The following is a 19,159-nucleotide window of genomic DNA, read 5'->3' as shown; positions in this document are numbered from 1 at the left end:
TCCCGACGCATGTGCCTAACTGTTATGCCTCAGTGACTAGTCTCGAGACTAATGGAGATAATGCTGCCACTCTGACCTGCAACGATAACTATGACTGTGGATTCTATACCCTTTGCATTAATAAGAAATGCGTCGTCGAAAATCTGCCCCCTGAGCTTGCCACGCGTGATGAGGGTGAGTCTCTCTCGCGATTTCCCATACCCTATACTTACACTTTGATTCTCAGAAACCAACCTCGACACTGAGGGTGAACCGCGTCGCTGCAACAATATCAACCTCTGGTGCTCCCCTCATCAGTTCTGCTACCGCAGCCGTTGCGTTAGCATTGGTGCCCTCGGTGCCCGTGCTGATGGTGAGTACTCCTTCCCTTTTAGTGGGACGTTCAGCCAGCTAACTCTTCTCCGCGTCAGAAGACGTCCACGAAGAGACTCGTTGCCGCATGAACATGGATTGTCCCCCTAGCCAGTCCTGTGTTGGTGGAGAATGCCGTAACAGAATCCCTCCTGTGTCTTGAGCCTACCGGGGTCACGTTACGATGATGGGACCTCGTCGAGTCATAAGGTTTTCGAACTTATTTAACGAAGGGTACTGGATTTATCTTTCGATGCGGAGATGAAGTGCAGTGGCACACGGAGACTACGAAGTCTACCACAGCTACTTGATAGCTTTTACGAATTGACGACATTTCACAATTCTTTGCCACTAGCAGATCGTAGAAATGATGTAACTGATGAGACATATTACCAGAGATACTTACAGCCTTTATAAGCTCTGGTGTCCTCACTAGTGTTGGGGAACCAACTCAATAAGATGCACAAGCTTTGTTATGAAAGACCAAGGTCAAACAGACAAACCTACAATCACTGCCAAAATGTGAAACTGGAGATAGAAGCTTGGAAGACATCACCAACACAAACTGAGGTCTTGACCAGAGCTACCAACCCACGCCCGCAAGGCTCCAGGCCGAGGACCTGTGCCTGAGACGCGAATAATCTGCAGATGATGTCGTAGGACAGCGACCTCAGCTAAAACTCCCCTTGGGCGGAGTCCTGATGTCTCTTTGCTCCAATTTAGTGGACACAATGCGTCTCCGCATTGGATTTCATTTTCCAACAGCAGTAGCCAACACATTGAGATCTTAAGAGTGACTAAAGGTGATGAACATCAACCTCAGGGACCAAAGGCACACGGGAATTACTGAAATTCCCAGTAATGTCATTTTTAAAACTGTTAATTATCGAACGGAGTGATGCAGTGTTCAAGGGATGGACATTAATACACCAGACATGAGACGTGGCTTGCGTCTCAAACGCCAGACGTTCGATGGTGTCTATTTCATACTCTTTCTGACTACCAGTGTTACTGTAGTTTATTTATGCTTACCACTAATGTTAGACATGGACCCACGTCCTATACTTTCAGTCGCCCCCAGTCTACCTACTTGGGAGGAGATTAGCCCCTTGCGTATGATTAGTCCGCACATTGAGACTCTTACTATATCTCCAACTAGTATGCGGGGGGGGGGGTGTACGAATAAACCTCTATTAAAAAGAAGATATCTATTTAATAAAATGATTCACCGCAACATAGATTGATCAATCCAGAAGGGCATAAAGCCCAAAAGAAGAGCAACTAGTTACATAGTTCCGGGCACACTGATCCAAACGCTCGGTAGTAGATTGATGGAGACGAGCAATTTCAAGCTTAGTGCTTGAAGTCACGAGCGTGCCGGCGGCTGTAGTCATCGCTGGGACAGGTGCTCACAGTGTCCTGGTAGGAAGAAGCACCCGACTGGGAAGACTCATCGGAATCGGTGGCGTTGGCAACCCTGGAGTACGAGGTAGAGCCAGAGCCACCAGTCCAGACAGCAGGGCCAGGCATAGGATAATCCTTGTAGCCACCCCAGATACTGAAGTTGAAGGAGGGGTCGTCTTTCTTGTATCCGCCGGGGAACTTGATAGTAGGGCCGGGTTTGCCGTTGCCGCCGCCGACAACCTTGACTTGGGCACAGCTGGAGTATGGTCAGAAAGATTTATCACGCTGCGTAATCAGAGCTAGAACTTACGCGTAGTAGAACTCGGCTTGTCCATCATGGGCTCCGTGAATACCTGTATTTGCATTTAGCATCATGTACCTAAGGATGCCAAAGGGTAAAAGGATGCACATACCGATGTGCTCGGGTCGGATGAGGTACTCCCCATCAGGAAGATCAGAAGGAATGGTAAACTCAATGCGGTCCTTGTCCCAGGTGCACCAGGCATTCTTGGTGAAGTCGGCGTTCTTGTTGCAAACGCCTTCCTCGTGAATTTTGAACCAGTCACCATCACCCTGATAGGTCTTTGCGCTGCTTGGAGCCTTGGACATGTACACCAAGGCAGGGCCAGGGTGCTGCATAGTGGCACCGACGGCGAGCTTCATGGCAACCTTAGAGCCAGCCTTGACCTCGGCGGTGCCTGTCTTGCCGGCAAAGGTAAAGGCGCCTTTGTTGCAGCGGAAGTCGGTCATATCAGGCGTCATGTCGTCGCGAGTGTTCTTCCACTTGGTCGGGTTGTACTTGGCCTGGCGGGTGTTGGAGCGAACGAACTCGTTGCTTTTGGTCTCCTTGCCATCGATAACAAGGACATCAAAGAAATAATGGGCAGACACAAACGGCACCAGGGCCACGGCAGCAAGAAGGGACAGCTTCATTTTGAAAAAAAGCAGAAGAAAAGAGCGGTTAGGCTGTTGGTACAAGAGAGAATGGAATGGGACCGGCCCGAGAAAGAAAAGTTGTACTGTGGTAGAAGAAGCGAACAGTAGAGACAGACACGCAGTGAATCTGCTGAAGTCAATAAACAGAGGAATTGGCGTTCCTTATAAACCTTGAGTTCTCAGTGTCTCCATTACCCAGCACAGATCGTAACCCGTGTGTTTTCTTCGAACGAGTTTCACATCCTGAACAGCCTCACTCTATCCGAAATATGCCAAGCGAGGAACGGCGCTGGCCGTGCTTCACGTTGGCGGGTCGGTGGATCCACCTCGTACCCTCACGCGCCCAAAGCTTCGGTGTTTGACTTAGATTCCTTTGGATGGAGCTCACAAGACCCTGGCACGTCCAGGGTCCAACTAGGTATGGGAGCTCGACTCTTTTAGATTTTCCCTGTTGAGCTGGCCAGAGTCCAGACACGTACATTTTCTTTTCTTGGAACCCTCTAGCTCGTATCTCAGCTATACTTTCATCTCAGAGTAGGTCAAGGTCCGCAAAGAGGTGAAGACGGTCCGTGATGTGACTGAGATTGGAGACTTGTATAGCTGATAATTGATCCATCAGATGAAGGGCAATGCTTTTTAGCACAAATCTATCCCGAGGCATGGAACAACGATGTCTAAGACAGATAGGTCTGGGCTTGGCGAAGCTCTAGAATTGGCGATTCTATCCATTTGTCGACTGCTGTCCTCGTGATGGGAGAGCCTGGACACTGACAATTCAGGCTGAATACATGAGAAGGATCAGAATCTATCGCGTACACTCGCAGGAGACTATAGTCTTCGGCATGTAGGATACCTTGCGCTTGCCGATGACGAATCCTGTATTGCGTCAGATACGTCATGAACTTCAGCGGTTACAAGGGTCCACAGGTCAGTGTCTCAGTGGCATCCATGCACTCTAAACTGAAGCGACAACAAGTCGGGTTGTCTCCGACTAAACTACCCGTAACTAGTCGGCCAACCTCAAGTACGGAGTAGGTGAGCCGTTTGAACTATCCATATCCAGTCCCCTCTACAGTGAGTCGCAAGTTGCAATTGGACGTTGGCTACCAGATACGACATGTCTGTCACAGAATGAGACAGTCAGTCAAGCAAAGCAATGCACGTCGGCAAATGAGAGGTATGTTCACCAGCCGGGCAGCGCCATTTTGGCATGGCTCTAAGGGTCCATCCTATCTTGGCAATTGGTTGATGATGAGACATTCTGGGACTCAGGGTCTCAGGGTAACCATTTCAGGCCAACCCCCGTGCGCCAAAGGGTTAGCAGCCGTCTTGGCACAGGCACCCTATGTTCTCCCTTCGCGCTAGGTTTAACCGTAACAGCAGACCCGCTCATCTGCAAGGGTCCCTGAGACCCTGACGCCAGACTGAGCGGTGTGTGCTATAGCACAAGTCAAGATGGCGATGCAAACAACAGATGGCAAGTACCCCGAAAGACAGCCTTTTGCAGATCTTCTCTTCGGCAATGGAAAGGAATTCCTGGTCAACATCAGCCGAAAGGTTGAATGATCTGGCTCGTACGATCAAAGGCATAAATACCAGGCACAATCGCCATCAAGAGATTGCTTCGTAGGACTCTCAGCTGCCCTGCGAGCACCATCCGTCTTCCATATTATTACCTACTGTCCTCTCCATCAATCAACATACCTCTCTTACAATGATTCCAAACATGATATATTCGGCCATCCTGGCGCTGAGCGCCCTCGCGCCCTCAGTCCTAGCCGAAACTCGATCCTCTGGCTGCGGCAAACAGCCGAGTCTCACCAACGGTGTCCACAACATCAATGGCCGGGAGTATATACTCAAGGTTCCTGACAACTACGACAAGAACAAAGCCCATCACTTGGTTTTTGGCTTGCACTGGCGCGGCGGTAACATGTGGAACGTCGTCGACGGCCGAAGCGTTCAACCTTGGTACGGCCTCGAGACGCGCGCTCAGGGCAGCACTATATTCGTTGCCCCTAACGGCAAGAATGCCGGCTGGGCCAACAACGGCGGCGAGGATGTTGCCTTCATCGATGCAATCATCAAGCAAGTCGAGGGCGACCTCTGCGTTGACCAAAGCTCTCGCTTTGCCACAGGCTTTAGCTGGGGTGGTGGCATGTCCTACTCCTTAGCCTGCTCGCGTGCGAAGCAGTTTAAGGCTGTCTCTGTCCTGAGTGGTGGTGTGATCAGCGGTTGCGACGGTGGTAACGACCCAATTGCTTATCTCGGCATCCATGGCATCAATGATGGTGTGCTGCCCTTCCAAGGGGGCGTCAACCTGGCCCAGAAGTTCGTAAAGAACAATAGATGCCAGCAAACCAACATTGGCACGCCACAGCCTGGCAGCCATGGCTCTGTCCGCACGGACTTCAAGGGCTGCTCCAAGCCGGTTTCGTTTATCGCCTATGATGGTGGCCATGACGCTGCTCCTCTTGGTGTGGGTAGTTCTCTGGCGCCTGATGCGACTTGGAAATTTTTCATGGCCGCTTGAGTGTTGGTTTTTTGTCTTAGGACCACAACCCTGGTTTCAGAGAAGGGCACTGGAAGGTTCATGGATCTTTTTGATGTCTTTATCCACCCTCGTTAACCCATGTATATACCGATATCAGCAGGTTGCGAACAATGGAGATGTATATGAGTGTAAAATGCTAACAGGGCCACGTGGAAGTATATGAACGTAAGGAATGTAGAGGTAGCGTCCCATGTGGCAAGGCTATTGAGAGAAATCATCAGCATCGCTGAGTAGAGTGTCGACTTAAAGGAGAAACCCCCATAAATTCATCCCCGGACCTGCTCATTTCGCGTTATGTCCTGTCTGATGTACGCACCAAGCCAGCTGCTTGCCCCCACGTGATTCCATCTAGTCCATCAATTGAGCATCTCTTTCTTCCTGAAACCAGCGTCCACCATCACTCGTTTGTTCAGGGACAGAGTTTCGAATGCTGGTACACTATGTAGCAATATAACAGCGATATCTCCATCTTTGATATCTTTCCTCGCGCGCACAAGCGCTGGTGGTCAGTACGATTCTTCACTTTACTTTCTATTTGGCCGAAGACACTTTCGAATGGTCGCTGACTGAGCTTCTAAACAAGGGAATTGCAAGAACAACAATGACCGCCAGTGCCCTAGAATCTGTCTGTAATCCTCATCTCACGGTCTGAAGGCATTAATACTTCCCTCGAATAGCATGAAAGGGAATTCGTACGTTGTTTACTGCCGCAGGAGCCATTTGACCCTCCTTGAGCAGACACTCGTGCAGTCTCTTGCAATCCGATCTGTGTCACACGAACACCTGAACACTCTCACCAACAACACTGGTTGAAGCTCTGGAGAAATCACATCAGTGACGGCGGTGGAAGCTTGGGTGTGATGCTACGATCGCGCGCTCTGCATGCAGCTCTCCAACCCTCAATAAATCAAAGTTACCCCTTGGTGTCCGGCTCAGCCCATGGATTCTTAGCCCCGTCGTGCAAATACGAGTTTGCCACGCCGTCACAGGTGTGTCACTGAACTTAAGCTTCTATTGCTTAACATTGGTTGGGGTATAGGGCGAGTGCGCCAAACTATGGCTTCCTTGGTTCACGCTAGCTTTCGGAAATTCCTGGCGTATATTGACATTTCATCATCTGCCCGCCCCCGCCTCCGATTCCATTTATATAGCTTTCCGCCCTGCGAATGTGACGGCGTGTTTCAAAGATAGATCTACGAAACACTCATAATCACCACATAATGTCTGACCTCGAGAATATGGACACTCTTCGCTTTCGCGAACGAGTCCACCAGCGCCGACAACACAGTCAACCACTCACCGACGAGGAAATCACCTACATTACACAGCAGAGCGCAGAGCTTGCCGACGAATCATTAACAGGTAAGGCTTCTGAGGGTCTCTTGTAGGTGAGATCTTTCGGGCTAAGAGTACCCGAGACCAGGTGAATCCGGACCAGATTCGATGGGCGTCCAAGGCCGAGCAAGTCTTGAGCAAGCCGTTGAATGAGATCACAATGGATGATGCCAGGAATTTAACCTCAAAGGAGGTAAGAGCTGCTTTGCTTTGACATCAAAGCTGGGCTCTCCTAGTAGGTGTCTGGCTGACGCTAAGTCATAGGCGCGTGCGTTTGCGGATCTCCCTGCGACCGGATCAGTGGCCTCGCATGTTCATTCGGCAGCGGAAAAGAACGCCGATGGCTCGTAGATATTTTTTTGAGGTACTGCTTAGAATACAATTTGATTGTTGCATTTGGCCTTTCTATTTTGCACCTGGAGAAGGAGTTCTAGTAGACGATCATGGATGCGGGGAGTCTGGAGTCTTGAAGCTGGAGCACCTCGAATATTGGGAGGCTTGGATAGGGGTCGGAAAAGCCATGGTAGTCAATCCTCACTGAGGACATGGACCGTTTCCCAGAGATATTTCACAAGTATCTAGTGAAATGTCTCGTAATACTAGCATGCTAGCAAAAGCAGCTTTTGCCATAAAGGAATCGCCTGCCCAATGTAGCTGCAGATAGGGCTGAGTATGCCTCATTTGTGGAAGAATCTCTACATTACCAGTGCTGTGGCTCAGTCGAGCAAAACCGTCTAGAAACGCTACTTCAACTACCTAAGAGTCCTGAAGGGCCTCTAATCGACGATAAGGAATTGCAGTGGAACCGACGTCACTCAACCAAACGGGAGAACAGTGGACATGGCTGCCGGTTCTTGGTCAGACGCTCTGCTGTCTGGTATTCTATCCGACGTCTATCATGGCCGGATGTACAGTGGTATATCCCTCATGCTGTCTTCAGCAATCGCGACTAGGCATTTGAATTGCACAGACTTTCCCCAAGAATATTGCTATCCTACTCATCAGATGTACTATCAACGGTCTTGCCGACGTCATAGAATCCTCTGTCAGGGTGCCCCTTTATTTCAGAGAGTTTTCGCCTCCTTAAAACGCGGTCAATTCTTCGGCCTCCAGCAGTTGTCAATCACCTTCGGTCCGGTTTACCTATTCCAATGATATGCTACCATATTAGGCAAGCGCCACCATTTAAGCTTTCGGCATTTCCGCATGGCTGAGTGGATGACCCACAGATGCTGCACGTGACACTATAAGTACACCCTTTAACCGCTTCTTTATTGGGGAGTACATGTCGTCTGTGGACATTGCCGTATCAGGAAAACGCTATGAAGTCTAAGTCTATCCTTTGTAACTCTTTGGGATGATGTCCTCTTCGAGTCACATCCAATGAGCAGCAGCCGTCCAAACCCAGCGTGCCGTCAGATGTACAGTTCTAATGTATCCACGACAGAAGACTGGTCTCATCTGTCAACTGGAGAGAGGTGACATGGAATCCAGATCTCAGTCTTTTGAGAGAAGTTGAGGTGCGTTAGGAGAAACGAAGCCAAGACTAATGGATAGTACGTAAGTCAATCTGCAGATTGATGTTATTACGGGATAGCAGGATGGAGGTTCATACATATACAAGCCGAGAGCTTGAGTTGATGAGAAGCATCATAACTCATAGTTGAAGTCACTTTAAAGCACTATTTTGCAGCTAACATCTAAGTAACGCTTCATCGTTTGAATATGATTTTCGCATCGTTGGTGTTGTAGATGTCTTGGGCCACTTCAGGCTCTCTGAATCACTGGTAAACGAGTGAAGAGTCAAATAGACTATATGCAAGCACTAAGGTCAAGTCTGGAGCCGTCAATAATGCATCAGGCCTCATGGAATATATATTTTGTCTGAGATCAACAAACAAACCCGATCAGGTGATCATGTTCAGACAGGTCACAAGCCCAAAACTCGCAGGAACACAAGTCCAGACGCGTTTGGCGGGGTTAAATACCTCAAGTCCTCGCCTTCGCCGCGTCATACAATGCCTGAATATCGTCTTTCCACATCTTCTCATCTACGCGCTTCAGTCTCCGATCATAAGTCAACAGTCCATTTACCTCGCCCTCTACATCGGTTGTTTGCGTCCAGATCCCTCCACTGCATGAAAATCGCGTGATTTGATCTTTGAGCTCGCTCAAAAGAAGATGGCTACGGTAGTTCCAGATGTCAAAATTATCGGCGATCTCGTAAGTCTGGTTGATTCCGTTGATGGCGTCGATGTCGTTCCACAAGCTACTTCCATCAACTGACTGATTGTTCCTGTGGGAGAGATAGACTTACTGCTCGATAGAAACATTTGTGCCAACACCACCAAATTCACCTTGGATTGCGAGTCTGCTTGGGTCGTGCGGACTGGACTGTATGGAGTAGAACGGTGCGCCACATTGAGGGTATGAGTAATGATGATTGTCGCTGAAGTCACCATGCCCGTGGTCAATCCATCCGGACGTCGCATCAACCAGCCTTGTGGGATCTAACTGGCGAACTCGCTCCGTTAACTCGATCTCCGGATAATAGTCTGTCCGCTGACCCCAGCCTTCGTTATAGATTACCTGAGATTGTCAGTCAAGGATCGAAGGGATAATGTTGTGAGCAACATACCCATGAGAAAATGCTGGGGTAGCTCCTGTGTTGCTTTACAAGTAGCTCTAGCTGTCTGTTAAATTCCTCCTGCTGGGCAGCGTCTGGCAGAATGGTTTGATCGTTGCAGTTTGGCAGTTTCCGCGATTGCAAGGGTCGGGGCGAGGGCATATCTTGGATGACCAGGAGACCAATTTCATCGCAAGCCCGGTAGAAGAGGGCCGGCTCCACTTTGATCTGAGGTACTCGGTAAGCAATGAACACTCCGAAATAATGGACACTTACATGTTTGCGAAGCATATTGAAACCCAGGCTCTTCAGAAAGTGCAAGTCATACACCATCGCTTCCCGATTCGGGGGAGTGTAGATACCATCCGGCCAATAGCCTTGGTCAAGCGTGCCAAAGACAAAAGTAAATTCGCCGTTTATCAAAGGCCGCAAGATACCATTGACTGTTCCTTTCGATATAGTACGGAAGCCGGTATAACTCTTGACCTCGTCCGCTCCCATCTTGACGCTAATGTTATACAGAGTCGGAGAATCAGGCGACCACAGTTTCGGAGACTCGACCTTGAAACTGAAGGGTTGGTCGGATGTACCCTTGTGGGATGCAACTTGCTTATCTGAGCCACCATCAAAGACTGTAACGTCCACGGCTGTTGATTCTCCACTGGCGCTGAGTGCGGTTACGTTGACTTCTCCTGTCAGTTTTCAAAGAAATAATGTGTACACCTACTTTCACGCACCTTGTCCATCCATGCCAGCACTGATGTCCAACTCTGCGATATAGTTGGCTGGAGCCGACTCAATCCAGACACTCTGCCATATGCCGCTGCAGGGCGTATAAAAGATGTGAGCTGGGATGAGTCTCTGTTTGCCAATTGGTATAACATAGTCGCCACTGTCAGTGGGATCATGCACGAAGACCAATCTGATAAAGTCAGTTTTTGGAAATAAGGCTGGGCTAAGTTTCTCACAATTCATTCGCGCCGTCAAAGGAGACAAATTGCGTGATGTCCAGGGTGAAGGAGGAATATCCTCCACGATTGAAGCCAGCCTGCTTTCCATTGACAAAGACGGTTGCCTCATAGTCTACAGCGCCGAAGTTCAACAGCACGTTCTGGTGTTTCCATCCCTTGGGTATCGTGAAGGTTGTGGACAGCCAGGAATAAAGAGTGTGGTTTCCTTGGATTCCTGCACGGTGGTTAATTCTCTGCTTATCCAGTGCAAAGAAATGACATTACCTGATAGAGCACTCTCCAAGCAGGACGGGATTAGGACCTCATTGGTCAGGGCTTGCCCAAACGGGGGAGCTTGGACAGCTTCCAGCCCAGGTGCATTCTGATACTGCCAGATCCCGTTCAGGTTCTGCCATTCAGACCGCTCCAGCTGAGGTCGAGGATACTCTGGCCATGGATTGGTGCCAACTTTGCTGGTCCATTCTGTGTCAAGGGGTGGGACCTTGGGTTCATACTTTGCCGTCTGCCGAGCATGATTATGATGACGACGCTCTTCAGAGTCATTCGCCAGACCCCTACCGGCGAGCAACAGGAGAAGAAGTTTGTTTAACAAGAACATATCTGTCGATCACAGATAACCTCCAATCAATGAGAAAATTTCCGCGATTGACACTGCATGAGCTGAGCAGTCCTTGCAATGCCTGCATGGATTGACGTGATATATATACAATTTTCACTGGCCTGACCGCCAGTCTTCATGTCCCTAACTCTATGCAGCGCGAAACGATGACAAACATCCTTTCTCGAGTCATTATTATCGCATGACCGCATCTCCGCACAATCCAAGTCTTTAGCATTGTAACCCTTGCATGCCAACATACAACAAGCGGTACGATAACCCCGCAACAGTGGGACTCTCGGGGAATTCGAGAACCGAAAATCGAGAGATAGCAGCTGATTTCAACATGGACGCAAGACAGCAGACAAAGAAGAAGGATTCTATGACTTGACCTACAGGATTTGGGCCGTCTTCGCATGCTTGGCGACATTTAGTGATGCGGGGGAATGAAGATCGACCTCTCGGAGGGCAGATTAGGGCCTTCCATGGACCCTAGGACTGGGTCTACCGTGACTTGTCAACCAAATGAAATGCACGGCCGGATGCCAACGCAGAATATTGGTCGATAGAGCGATTCCCACTGCTCGATCCCCTGTCTTTCTGGTTTCGCTGTCATGCGTTGTGGATTTGACCAGGGTGATTACCTAAGCCAAGCCCTAACTGCATAGAGGAAAGGGGGTGGTTTTATGCAAGATAGTTGGGTTGCTGATCTTCGCTCATCGAACAAATGATGCCGTCATTGGCCAAACAAAACAGGAAAGTTACAATAGCACGTCCTTAGGGCGAGCAATATCTGCCAGCTGTTTACCCCGCCAACAACGCCGAGCTTATCCTGAGTCAGTTTCTGGTCAGAATGCGGGAAAATATTTGGCAGAGCAGAGATGCTGAGTCTTGTTCGACTGCTATACACCTGCTCGAGGAATCAAGATTGCCACGTCAGACAGTAGCAGGGGTAAAAGAGAGCAGAGCTAGCATTACAACTTGACCTGAATGTTTGGCCATCACCCCTAGGTCAGTTCACCGCGAGAGGGACGAGGCTGAGGGGTTTGCCCCGACAACTCCACAAGTGAGAGTCAGGTCATGTGGAGCATTAGACTACAACCTTGAACCGGGAGAAGCAATGATGGGGTCCCCGATATGCTTCATGGATTTGGTGAGCTGTGTCGCATGACATTCTACTTTCACTAGTGTCCTCAGAGATAATCCGAAGGATACACTGGTCTCTCTCTTCTAAGCCAATATACTAACAAAGGCAGCATGTGACACTATGAGATTGACATTGACAGCACAATTTGTAGGCTAATGCATCTATCCTGTATTCATATGTACTCCAACATCGAGGTTGACATTTGACCTAAAGCCCACAGCTGCAACTCGGTGGGTCACCCCAGAATCATATACTTCACACTGGCAGGGAGAGTCAGAAGAATTTCCCGGATAAAGACCAATCCTAGAGGAGCACCCAGCTGTGACGTAAACGTTCTGTGCTTTTTCTCTTCTCAAACTCACTGGCACAGTGAAACCACATCAGATCGGCACAAGAGCATGGCGAGAGCAATGAGCGGAGTGACGATACTTTCTTCTCAGTTCCACTCCTGGAGCATATAGGGATTGGCACCTGCTTCTAGGCATAGCCAAATTGCTCATCCGCCTTTGAGGGTCTTGTTCTCAATTTTAATGGGACGACTCGGTCCTTGAGCCAGGACTCTTTGAGCCTTTGCCATCTTGGGTTTGCGGAGGTCAATGACGAGCTTGAGGTAGTGCTTGAGGGTTTGGAGCTTTCTTTGCCCGTGATCGGGATTAGGATGAAGGAATTGCTATCTGAGCGACAGGGGCACTCTCAACTGAGTGCAGCTGAGTCCTTCCTCTTCCTACTGGTGTGTGGTGTCAGTGACTGAGGCTGCGGCAGAATATTGACCGCGTTGCTCAGAGTCGAATCGACCTCTGCCGAACTTGCGTCTCCATGTTCAGTGAGCGAATGGACGACATTTTCGACAGAAGATATTATCCAGCTGTCCGTCCTCAGACGTTCCTGTGAACTGTTTGCATGGACAGGGGATGGTGAAACTCCCGGACGTGGTGTAAAAATTGCAGCTCCCAGACATAATTCGCAGAACTGGGAAGTTCGGAGCCAGCAAAGCCACGGTAACTTCTCCATGGATGCTGACCGTCCAGTCGAGCCCGGGTTCTCTAACCTGTATACCATTGTCCCTGGTAACCCCACAATAATTTTCGTCTTCTGTTACTGCCCCATGTATGGGAGTTGTAATATGGGATCAATAGAGTCCCGTCTCCATATCAGGGGTGCGAAACGAACTCACGGATGGCGATCGCGTAACGTGTCTAGTTTCCATAGACCCAGAATTCCCCGGTATTGTCACCACCAAATGGATGCTCACACCGTAGCCAAACACGAGGATTAGCTTTCTACGTCACCAACTCTCACTCTATCCATGTCTGCGGACATCTGCGCAAGGGCTAGCCTGGCCTCCCGGTGGACCTCCTCTTCCCTGGAGACTACAGACAGCATGGTCGCATTGAAGCTTAGCTGAAGGTTTTGGCAGCCCTTCGATTGGCAAGTGAATGGCGGATAGATCAGAGAGAGGAATGAGTCAATCCAGATACCTCTCGGGTTGGGAATTTCCCGCCAGAATATCTTCTTCGGGTTGAATTGTGGCAAGGGACTTGGGCTTCCTACCCTGTCTCTTCTTGGGCACATAGTATTGCCAGGAATATATTCTGGGGTTCCGGATCTATAGCCCTCTAACACAGCAGCAGCATTCGCAGCATGCTCCCCTACGATTGGACTCCCTAGAAGATGGCTGAGCTGCCAATCGTACATTCTGGAGGCGATTTTGCACGAGGCGTTTATCAAGTTCTTGGAGCAAGGTAAGGGCGACGTCAGGATCCGTGTCACCCCTTCACGCTTGAACGTAAGCCTTAATAGATCAAACATGGTAGAAAGCACAGCAAAGCAAGGATGAAAGGTCAAAGTTGAAGAGTAGTCAAGATGCGGTATGAGATGGAGGAGGTGCATGTGGTTTAAGAAGAGCTGGTCTGTAAGACAATAACAATCCTTTCTTTGTGAATAGATGCTTGACGCCTCCCTGCATGCAAGAGAAGATATTCACTCATTTCTAGACTTTAGATAGTGAATTACTCAGTTGATAGCAGCTAAAAGGGTCCTAGAGGAGTATAGCCTTTACAGTGTGGTTAAATCACATATGCTCCCTTATGTCATGATGTTTGATGGAGCCCTTGATATTAATAGTCCTGAAGGAGAAAGATAACTTCCATATCTTCCCAACAAAACTCATCTGGGGGAAACAATCCCATGTTTGGCGACATTCATGATATTAGCCAGGTCCATAAGCTGAATCTGAATGCCTGGCTTGGTATGATGAAGCACCATTGCTTTGCTCTCGCAGCCAACAGTCAGGCAAGTCCATGCCTCTTATTGATGAATTGGCCGATCAAGACGGAGTAATTCATGCCAAGTACCGCTTTTCTATTGTCATACGTATTCGACACTTGACCATCGAAATGCCAGTCTTCCCGCATTGCTTGAAGAGTGATGCTCGTCATATTTGTTAGCCTCAAATCTTTGTCCCATGGTTGATCCGTCTGGTGCTGATAGTTCGAATGTGAGGAGGATCCGTGGAGAATTACTTCAAGACCCTCGGGTGATAATTCATCCTCCTCTCTCGAAAGGACGCACTCCTATCATCCATAGACCAGCGGATGAAGCTGGGGTCGAGAAAGGGTATTACGACCAAAAAGGTGCCCGAACTAATAATTTTGCACCATGTAATATTTCCACCGACAGTAATGATAGACTAGGCGGTGGAAAGTCTGGCCGAGGCGGAAGACCAGGGGCTAAGCCAAATTTGCTTGGTGGTTGTGCCCTGATCCAAACTCCGCCTCGTTTTCTGAGTTGTCCATTGGCTAGCCATGGCCGAGTCCCACTCTATCCAATCCAACGACCAACCAATGGTCGGGAGTTCGTATATAGGACTCCCAATTAGGGAAAAGTCGAGCGTCTTGGCAAAAGGGTGATACTTGGCAGTTGGCACAGCTGAGAACCTTCGACGTCGATCTTCAGGCCGGAGGCGTCATCCCTCACAAAGAGACTGGCCGGCCCTTCTCTTCTTTCATCTCTGCTGTCCATTTCTATCAGGATCCATCATGCGGAAGTCCTTACTCCGTCTCAGCAATCATCACCAGAGATGATACTGCTATTATTACGCCCTGAATCACCTCTTTAGCCGAGCGCCTTGGCGATGTCCTCGTTTTGGTTACCTTCCGACACCGCCGTTATTTCAGAGCGCATGCTCTTCAAGCATGTTCTGGGGTCGTCAGAAGCAGCTGTCCGATGTCTGGCTTCAGCTTACGGGTGAGACACTAATCATTGTGTGAAAGCAGTGTTTGTTCAGCACATTTTGTTAACCACCACCTACATTCAGCTCGCTATCTCCGAACTTTCGACCGATCCCAGTCTCGTCATGCATCCCCTCGTCCAACCCCCGGGTGGCGCCCGTTCGCCTTGCGCCCGACCTATCTCTCCATACTCGGTATTCTGATGCTGATAATGTTGGCGGTGCTTGAGGCACTACGTCGATATACCGATCGCTATGGAGGCCTCGTCTTCTACCAGGATACCACAGACCTTTCCAACGCCGCCACATTCGCCTACAACTACGTGCCCGTTATCGTTGCCCTGATACTCGTCACATTCTGGTCTTTCATCGACTTTGACGTTCTGCGCCTTGAGCCGTATTTCCAACTTTCTCGCCCGGAGGGGACTCCAGCCACGACGTTATTCATCAATTACAATTTTGGTCAATCCTTTCTGACCCCACTTACTTCGGCCAAGAGGGGTCATTGGGTCGTGTTGCTCGTATCACTTCTCACAGTGTTGATGCGGATCTTCCTACCCGCTCTGCAGAGTGCGGTGTTTGAGCTGAGGGAAATAAGCATTTTGAGCGACGAAACCATGCGAACATGGCCGGATCTTGTGGACCTCGCTAGCCAGGCTCGGTGGATTACCGCACAGGAAAAGAACAATTGGGACTTCTCGACTCTCTCGTCAGGCAGTCCCCTTCAGAAGACTCGCTCTGCCAATTACGCCGTGGCCCCTGTGGAAATTCCCACGGACGACTTCCGAGAAAGCACGGTATGGACACTGAACCAAACGGTATACTGGTCAGAACTTTCTTGCCAGGATGTCATGGTGAATGACAACCTGGAAGTTTCCGCAAACGGGACGACGGACGGACTGCCAATCATCTCATGGAACGTCACGGGGTCCAGCTTCCGCAACCCGGCCAGGGTCAACAGTGTACCCTGGATTTTCAATACAGCAACATATTCTTCCCTTCGAGTGATTATGTCCAGATTCGCTACTGGGAGCCAGTCTGGACGGACAACGCTTTCCAGTCATTCACCACCAACGGTTGCAACCCGTTTGATCTCTACGGCATACTCATTGGTGTCAACGCTACGCGCTCCACGGACCACCATGCGGATGACATGTCACTATCTGGAGTCACCTTCGCATCCTCGGCGACGCTTTTTGCCTGCAGTATCGACTATCGCAAGGCCGACGCAAAGCTCCAGCTTCATGCCAATAGCTCCATCACCTCGGTGGACATACACCCCGGCACCACCACCAAATTAACGGGCGATCAGTTCAACATTGACGGGTTTCAGGGCTTCTTGTCCCATAGAGCCCCTTATACCAGCGACATGATCTTCTTTCGGATCAACGAGACCAGCGGCGAACGCGAAGTGACGGAGTTGCCTGTTATTAGTCAAGAAATAGGTGATTTGGAGCCTGTCGTAGTCCTGGACTCGTCAGACGTCATGACAAAAGAAGAGTTTGAATCCAAGGTTACGCGGGGCGTTGGTCAGACATTTATGCTTACCATGGGACGACTCTTCAATCTTGACGAAGCCCCGGCCGTCGTACCGGCGACACGGCTCACCTGGCAAGTCACACTTGCGGTGGTCGATTTCGCAGCTTTATGGTCCGAGGTCATTCTTGGTCTGGGCGTCGTTATCATCTTAGGGCTGTTACACGTGTACAAAAACCGGGAAAACGTACTTCAAAGCGACCCGTGCTCCGTTGCAGCCATGTGTAGCATTGTGACAGACCTGTTTGGACCCTCCAACATTCTCGCCGATCCTCGGTTTGAGTTCCATCAGTATTCCACGCGACAACTCCGTCGGCTTCTTCGGAATTGCTGGTTGCGCTGGGAACCTGGCCCGGGCCCGAATGGCAAACGCCTCGCAATCGTCACCTCAGACGGCTCTCCGATCCAGTTGGACGAGCAGCTGCGCAAGCGCGCTGATCCGATGCCACACTTTCTCGTTATTCCCTTTTTTATTATTGAATTCCTCTTGCTCGCCGCGGTGATCACAGCCATGAGCTTAGTCGTTGCTTCACTGACCCGGGATGGCAAGTTTCGACATCTTACGCAGTCCGACTCGAGCTTCTTTCAAGTGGTTCTGTCAGTTTTGCCGTCCATAGTTGCTTCGGCCGTTGGTTCTCTCTGCACCTCCATTCACCGCAATGTCAGTATCCTTGAACCTTGGGTGCACCTTCAGCGCGGCAGGGCTACGGCGAAGGCCTCATTGTCAATGAACTACTCGTCGCAGACGCCGTTGGCAGTGTTGGTGAAAGCCGTACGAGACCGTCACATTTTGTTGCTTCTGATATCAGTGGCATGTGTTGCCAACACGGCTCTTACCGTCGTTGCTGGTGGCTTATTCACACAACAGATGACGAGCTCCTCTCTTCCTACCGCGTCACTGGTCACCAACTACAGCAATGCCGTTTTTCAGCAAACCGATTTTGCGGCAGACTTTACTGAATACGACATCATCCAGACCAGTATCACCACCGGAGTGTCGATACTCCCGTGGACGAGCGCCAACCACTCTTTTGTTCCCATCACGATTAAGGATCCGGATTCTGATGCCCTGTACGGGGCCAACACGCTGGGTATCGGAGCGGACCTGGCATGTCAAAAGTTGTCCATCGCCGATAGTCTGGTTGAGAATCCCCAGAATGGATCTGCTTATTGGGAATATCATACATTTGACGATCCCAGTAGGCGCTGTAAAGTCGACATGACCATGCTGCAGCATCCACGTGAGGACATTACACTTTCCATTCACTTTTTATCTCCAGTGGCTACCGAAGATGCAACGTATGATTGCCAGACATCCACTGTGGTGGTTCTGGGTCGGTGGAATTACACTGCCGGATCGCCCATAACCGACCAAAACACTATTGCTCTGCACTGCGAACCCAGAATCAGGTTGGAAAACTACTCAATCACTTTCGATACGAAAGGCCAAATCCAATATTTGAGCCCCATTGCCGGTACAGCCATCACATCTGGCCCCATGTACGACAATGCGACCGTCAGCCTGGGACAGTTCAACAAGGTCTTTGCCGCCATTCCGCAGAGCTACATCAGCAATTCGACTTATGATCGTAAGACATACATCACGTCGTACGACTGGGCCGGTTTCCTAGTTGCACGTTTGTACAGGCGTCGAGATCCGGGGTTTACTTCTCTTGACCCTCAAGACCTGATGGACATGTCCAGAATCGTCTATCAGTGGGTTTATAGCACTTATTTTACCATCTGGAGGGGGATCTACCTGCAGCCGCTGGACAAACCGCATGCCGCTCCGAACTCGACAGTGATCTACAATACGTGGACCATGGTACCGTCCATCCCCTCTCTAACTATTGCATTGATGATCATCGCCCTCGATACGTTGATCGTTCTTATTGTTTTTGGCACGCGCCGGGGCCGCTTCAAGGGACCCCGCGTGCCACGGTCCATTGGTGCAGTGATGCCGTGGATAGCGCACAGTCGCATGCTAGAGGATTTCCGCGGCACCTATTTTTGGACCAGCATGCAGAGACGGATCCACCTCGACCGACTGAACAAGCGGTATGGGTTCCGGATGTTCCTCAATGCGGATGGTCACTGGCGCTATGCGGTGGACGAGGAACCGCCAGAGGACAAAGCGGCAGGTGAATTCGAGGATCGGTTCAAGATGTCGGGGGCTATCCAGCTGCGTGATTTAGGTACGGACACTTCTGACTCAAGCTCTGAAGCAAGTCCTGAGGCATCAAGCCTTGAGGCAACAAATCCGACGACCCGGGTGGTCGATCGGCAGGAATAATGATTAGCACACGATCTGTTCATGTATCATAGATAGGGAATATATATATCCTGATATATATGGAGTTGGGGATATCAAACGGACGGAATTTGTATATACTACAATACCATTTCAATCACCAGCATTGTCATTACCCAACAACGTAGAGAGACTTTATTGTAGAGCAGCTAATGCAGACA

General features: G+C 49.9%; 5 protein-coding genes across 5 annotated transcripts; 3 read left to right on the top strand and 2 right to left on the bottom strand.

The window, feature by feature from the left end:
* Positions 1–1,704: 1,704 nt before the first annotated feature.
* P174DRAFT_416960 (lytic polysaccharide monooxygenase auxiliary activity family 9 protein) lies at positions 1,705–2,688 on the bottom strand (the record flags this gene model as incomplete). The annotated part of the gene is made up of 3 exons (XM_024824555.1): positions 1,705–2,011; positions 2,066–2,108; positions 2,169–2,688. The coding sequence occupies 3 exons, from the start codon at positions 2,686–2,688 to the stop codon at positions 1,705–1,707; spliced, it is 870 nt and encodes a 289-aa protein (XP_024687868.1).
* A 1,717-nt stretch (positions 2,689–4,405) lies between these two features.
* On the top strand, positions 4,406–5,224 carry P174DRAFT_456775 (alpha/beta hydrolase family esterase; the record flags this gene model as incomplete). Its single annotated transcript, XM_024829468.1, has 1 exon — positions 4,406–5,224. One exon carries the CDS (start codon positions 4,406–4,408, stop codon positions 5,222–5,224), a length of 819 nt encoding a protein of 272 aa, XP_024687867.1.
* Positions 5,225–6,465: 1,241 nt separating this feature from the next.
* Positions 6,466–6,931, top strand: P174DRAFT_427484 (uncharacterized protein; the record flags this gene model as incomplete). Its single annotated transcript, XM_024825437.1, has 3 exons — positions 6,466–6,607; positions 6,634–6,773; positions 6,845–6,931. The coding sequence occupies 3 exons, from the start codon at positions 6,466–6,468 to the stop codon at positions 6,929–6,931; spliced, it is 369 nt and encodes a 122-aa protein (XP_024687866.1).
* Positions 6,932–8,569: 1,638 nt separating this feature from the next.
* P174DRAFT_362415 (putative hydrolase) lies at positions 8,570–10,720 on the bottom strand (the record flags this gene model as incomplete). Its single annotated transcript, XM_024821859.1, has 8 exons — positions 8,570–8,849; positions 8,898–9,169; positions 9,219–9,434; positions 9,483–9,895; positions 9,944–10,128; positions 10,175–10,391; positions 10,442–10,624; positions 10,672–10,720. The coding sequence occupies 8 exons, from the start codon at positions 10,718–10,720 to the stop codon at positions 8,570–8,572; spliced, it is 1,815 nt and encodes a 604-aa protein (XP_024687865.1).
* Positions 10,721–14,905: 4,185 nt separating this feature from the next.
* P174DRAFT_437713 (DUF3433 domain-containing protein) lies at positions 14,906–19,103 on the top strand. Its single transcript, XM_024826370.1, has 9 exons — positions 14,906–15,168; positions 15,239–16,079; positions 16,136–17,900; positions 17,922–18,187; positions 18,209–18,295; positions 18,335–18,581; positions 18,612–18,628; positions 18,665–18,777; positions 18,814–19,103. The coding sequence occupies exons 1-9, from the start codon at positions 15,117–15,119 to the stop codon at positions 18,978–18,980; spliced, it is 3,555 nt and encodes a 1,184-aa protein (XP_024687864.1). The 5' UTR covers positions 14,906–15,116; the 3' UTR covers positions 18,981–19,103.
* Positions 19,104–19,159: the final 56 nt, after the last annotated feature.

The sequence above is a fragment of the Aspergillus novofumigatus genome, assembly GCF_002847465.1.
Source record: "Aspergillus novofumigatus IBT 16806 chromosome Unknown P174scaffold_1, whole genome shotgun sequence".
Classification (NCBI taxonomy): domain Eukaryota; kingdom Fungi; phylum Ascomycota; class Eurotiomycetes; order Eurotiales; family Aspergillaceae; genus Aspergillus; species Aspergillus novofumigatus.
The sequence above is the reverse complement of the archived record's forward strand: the minus strand, read 5'-3'. Positions and strand labels throughout refer to the sequence as shown.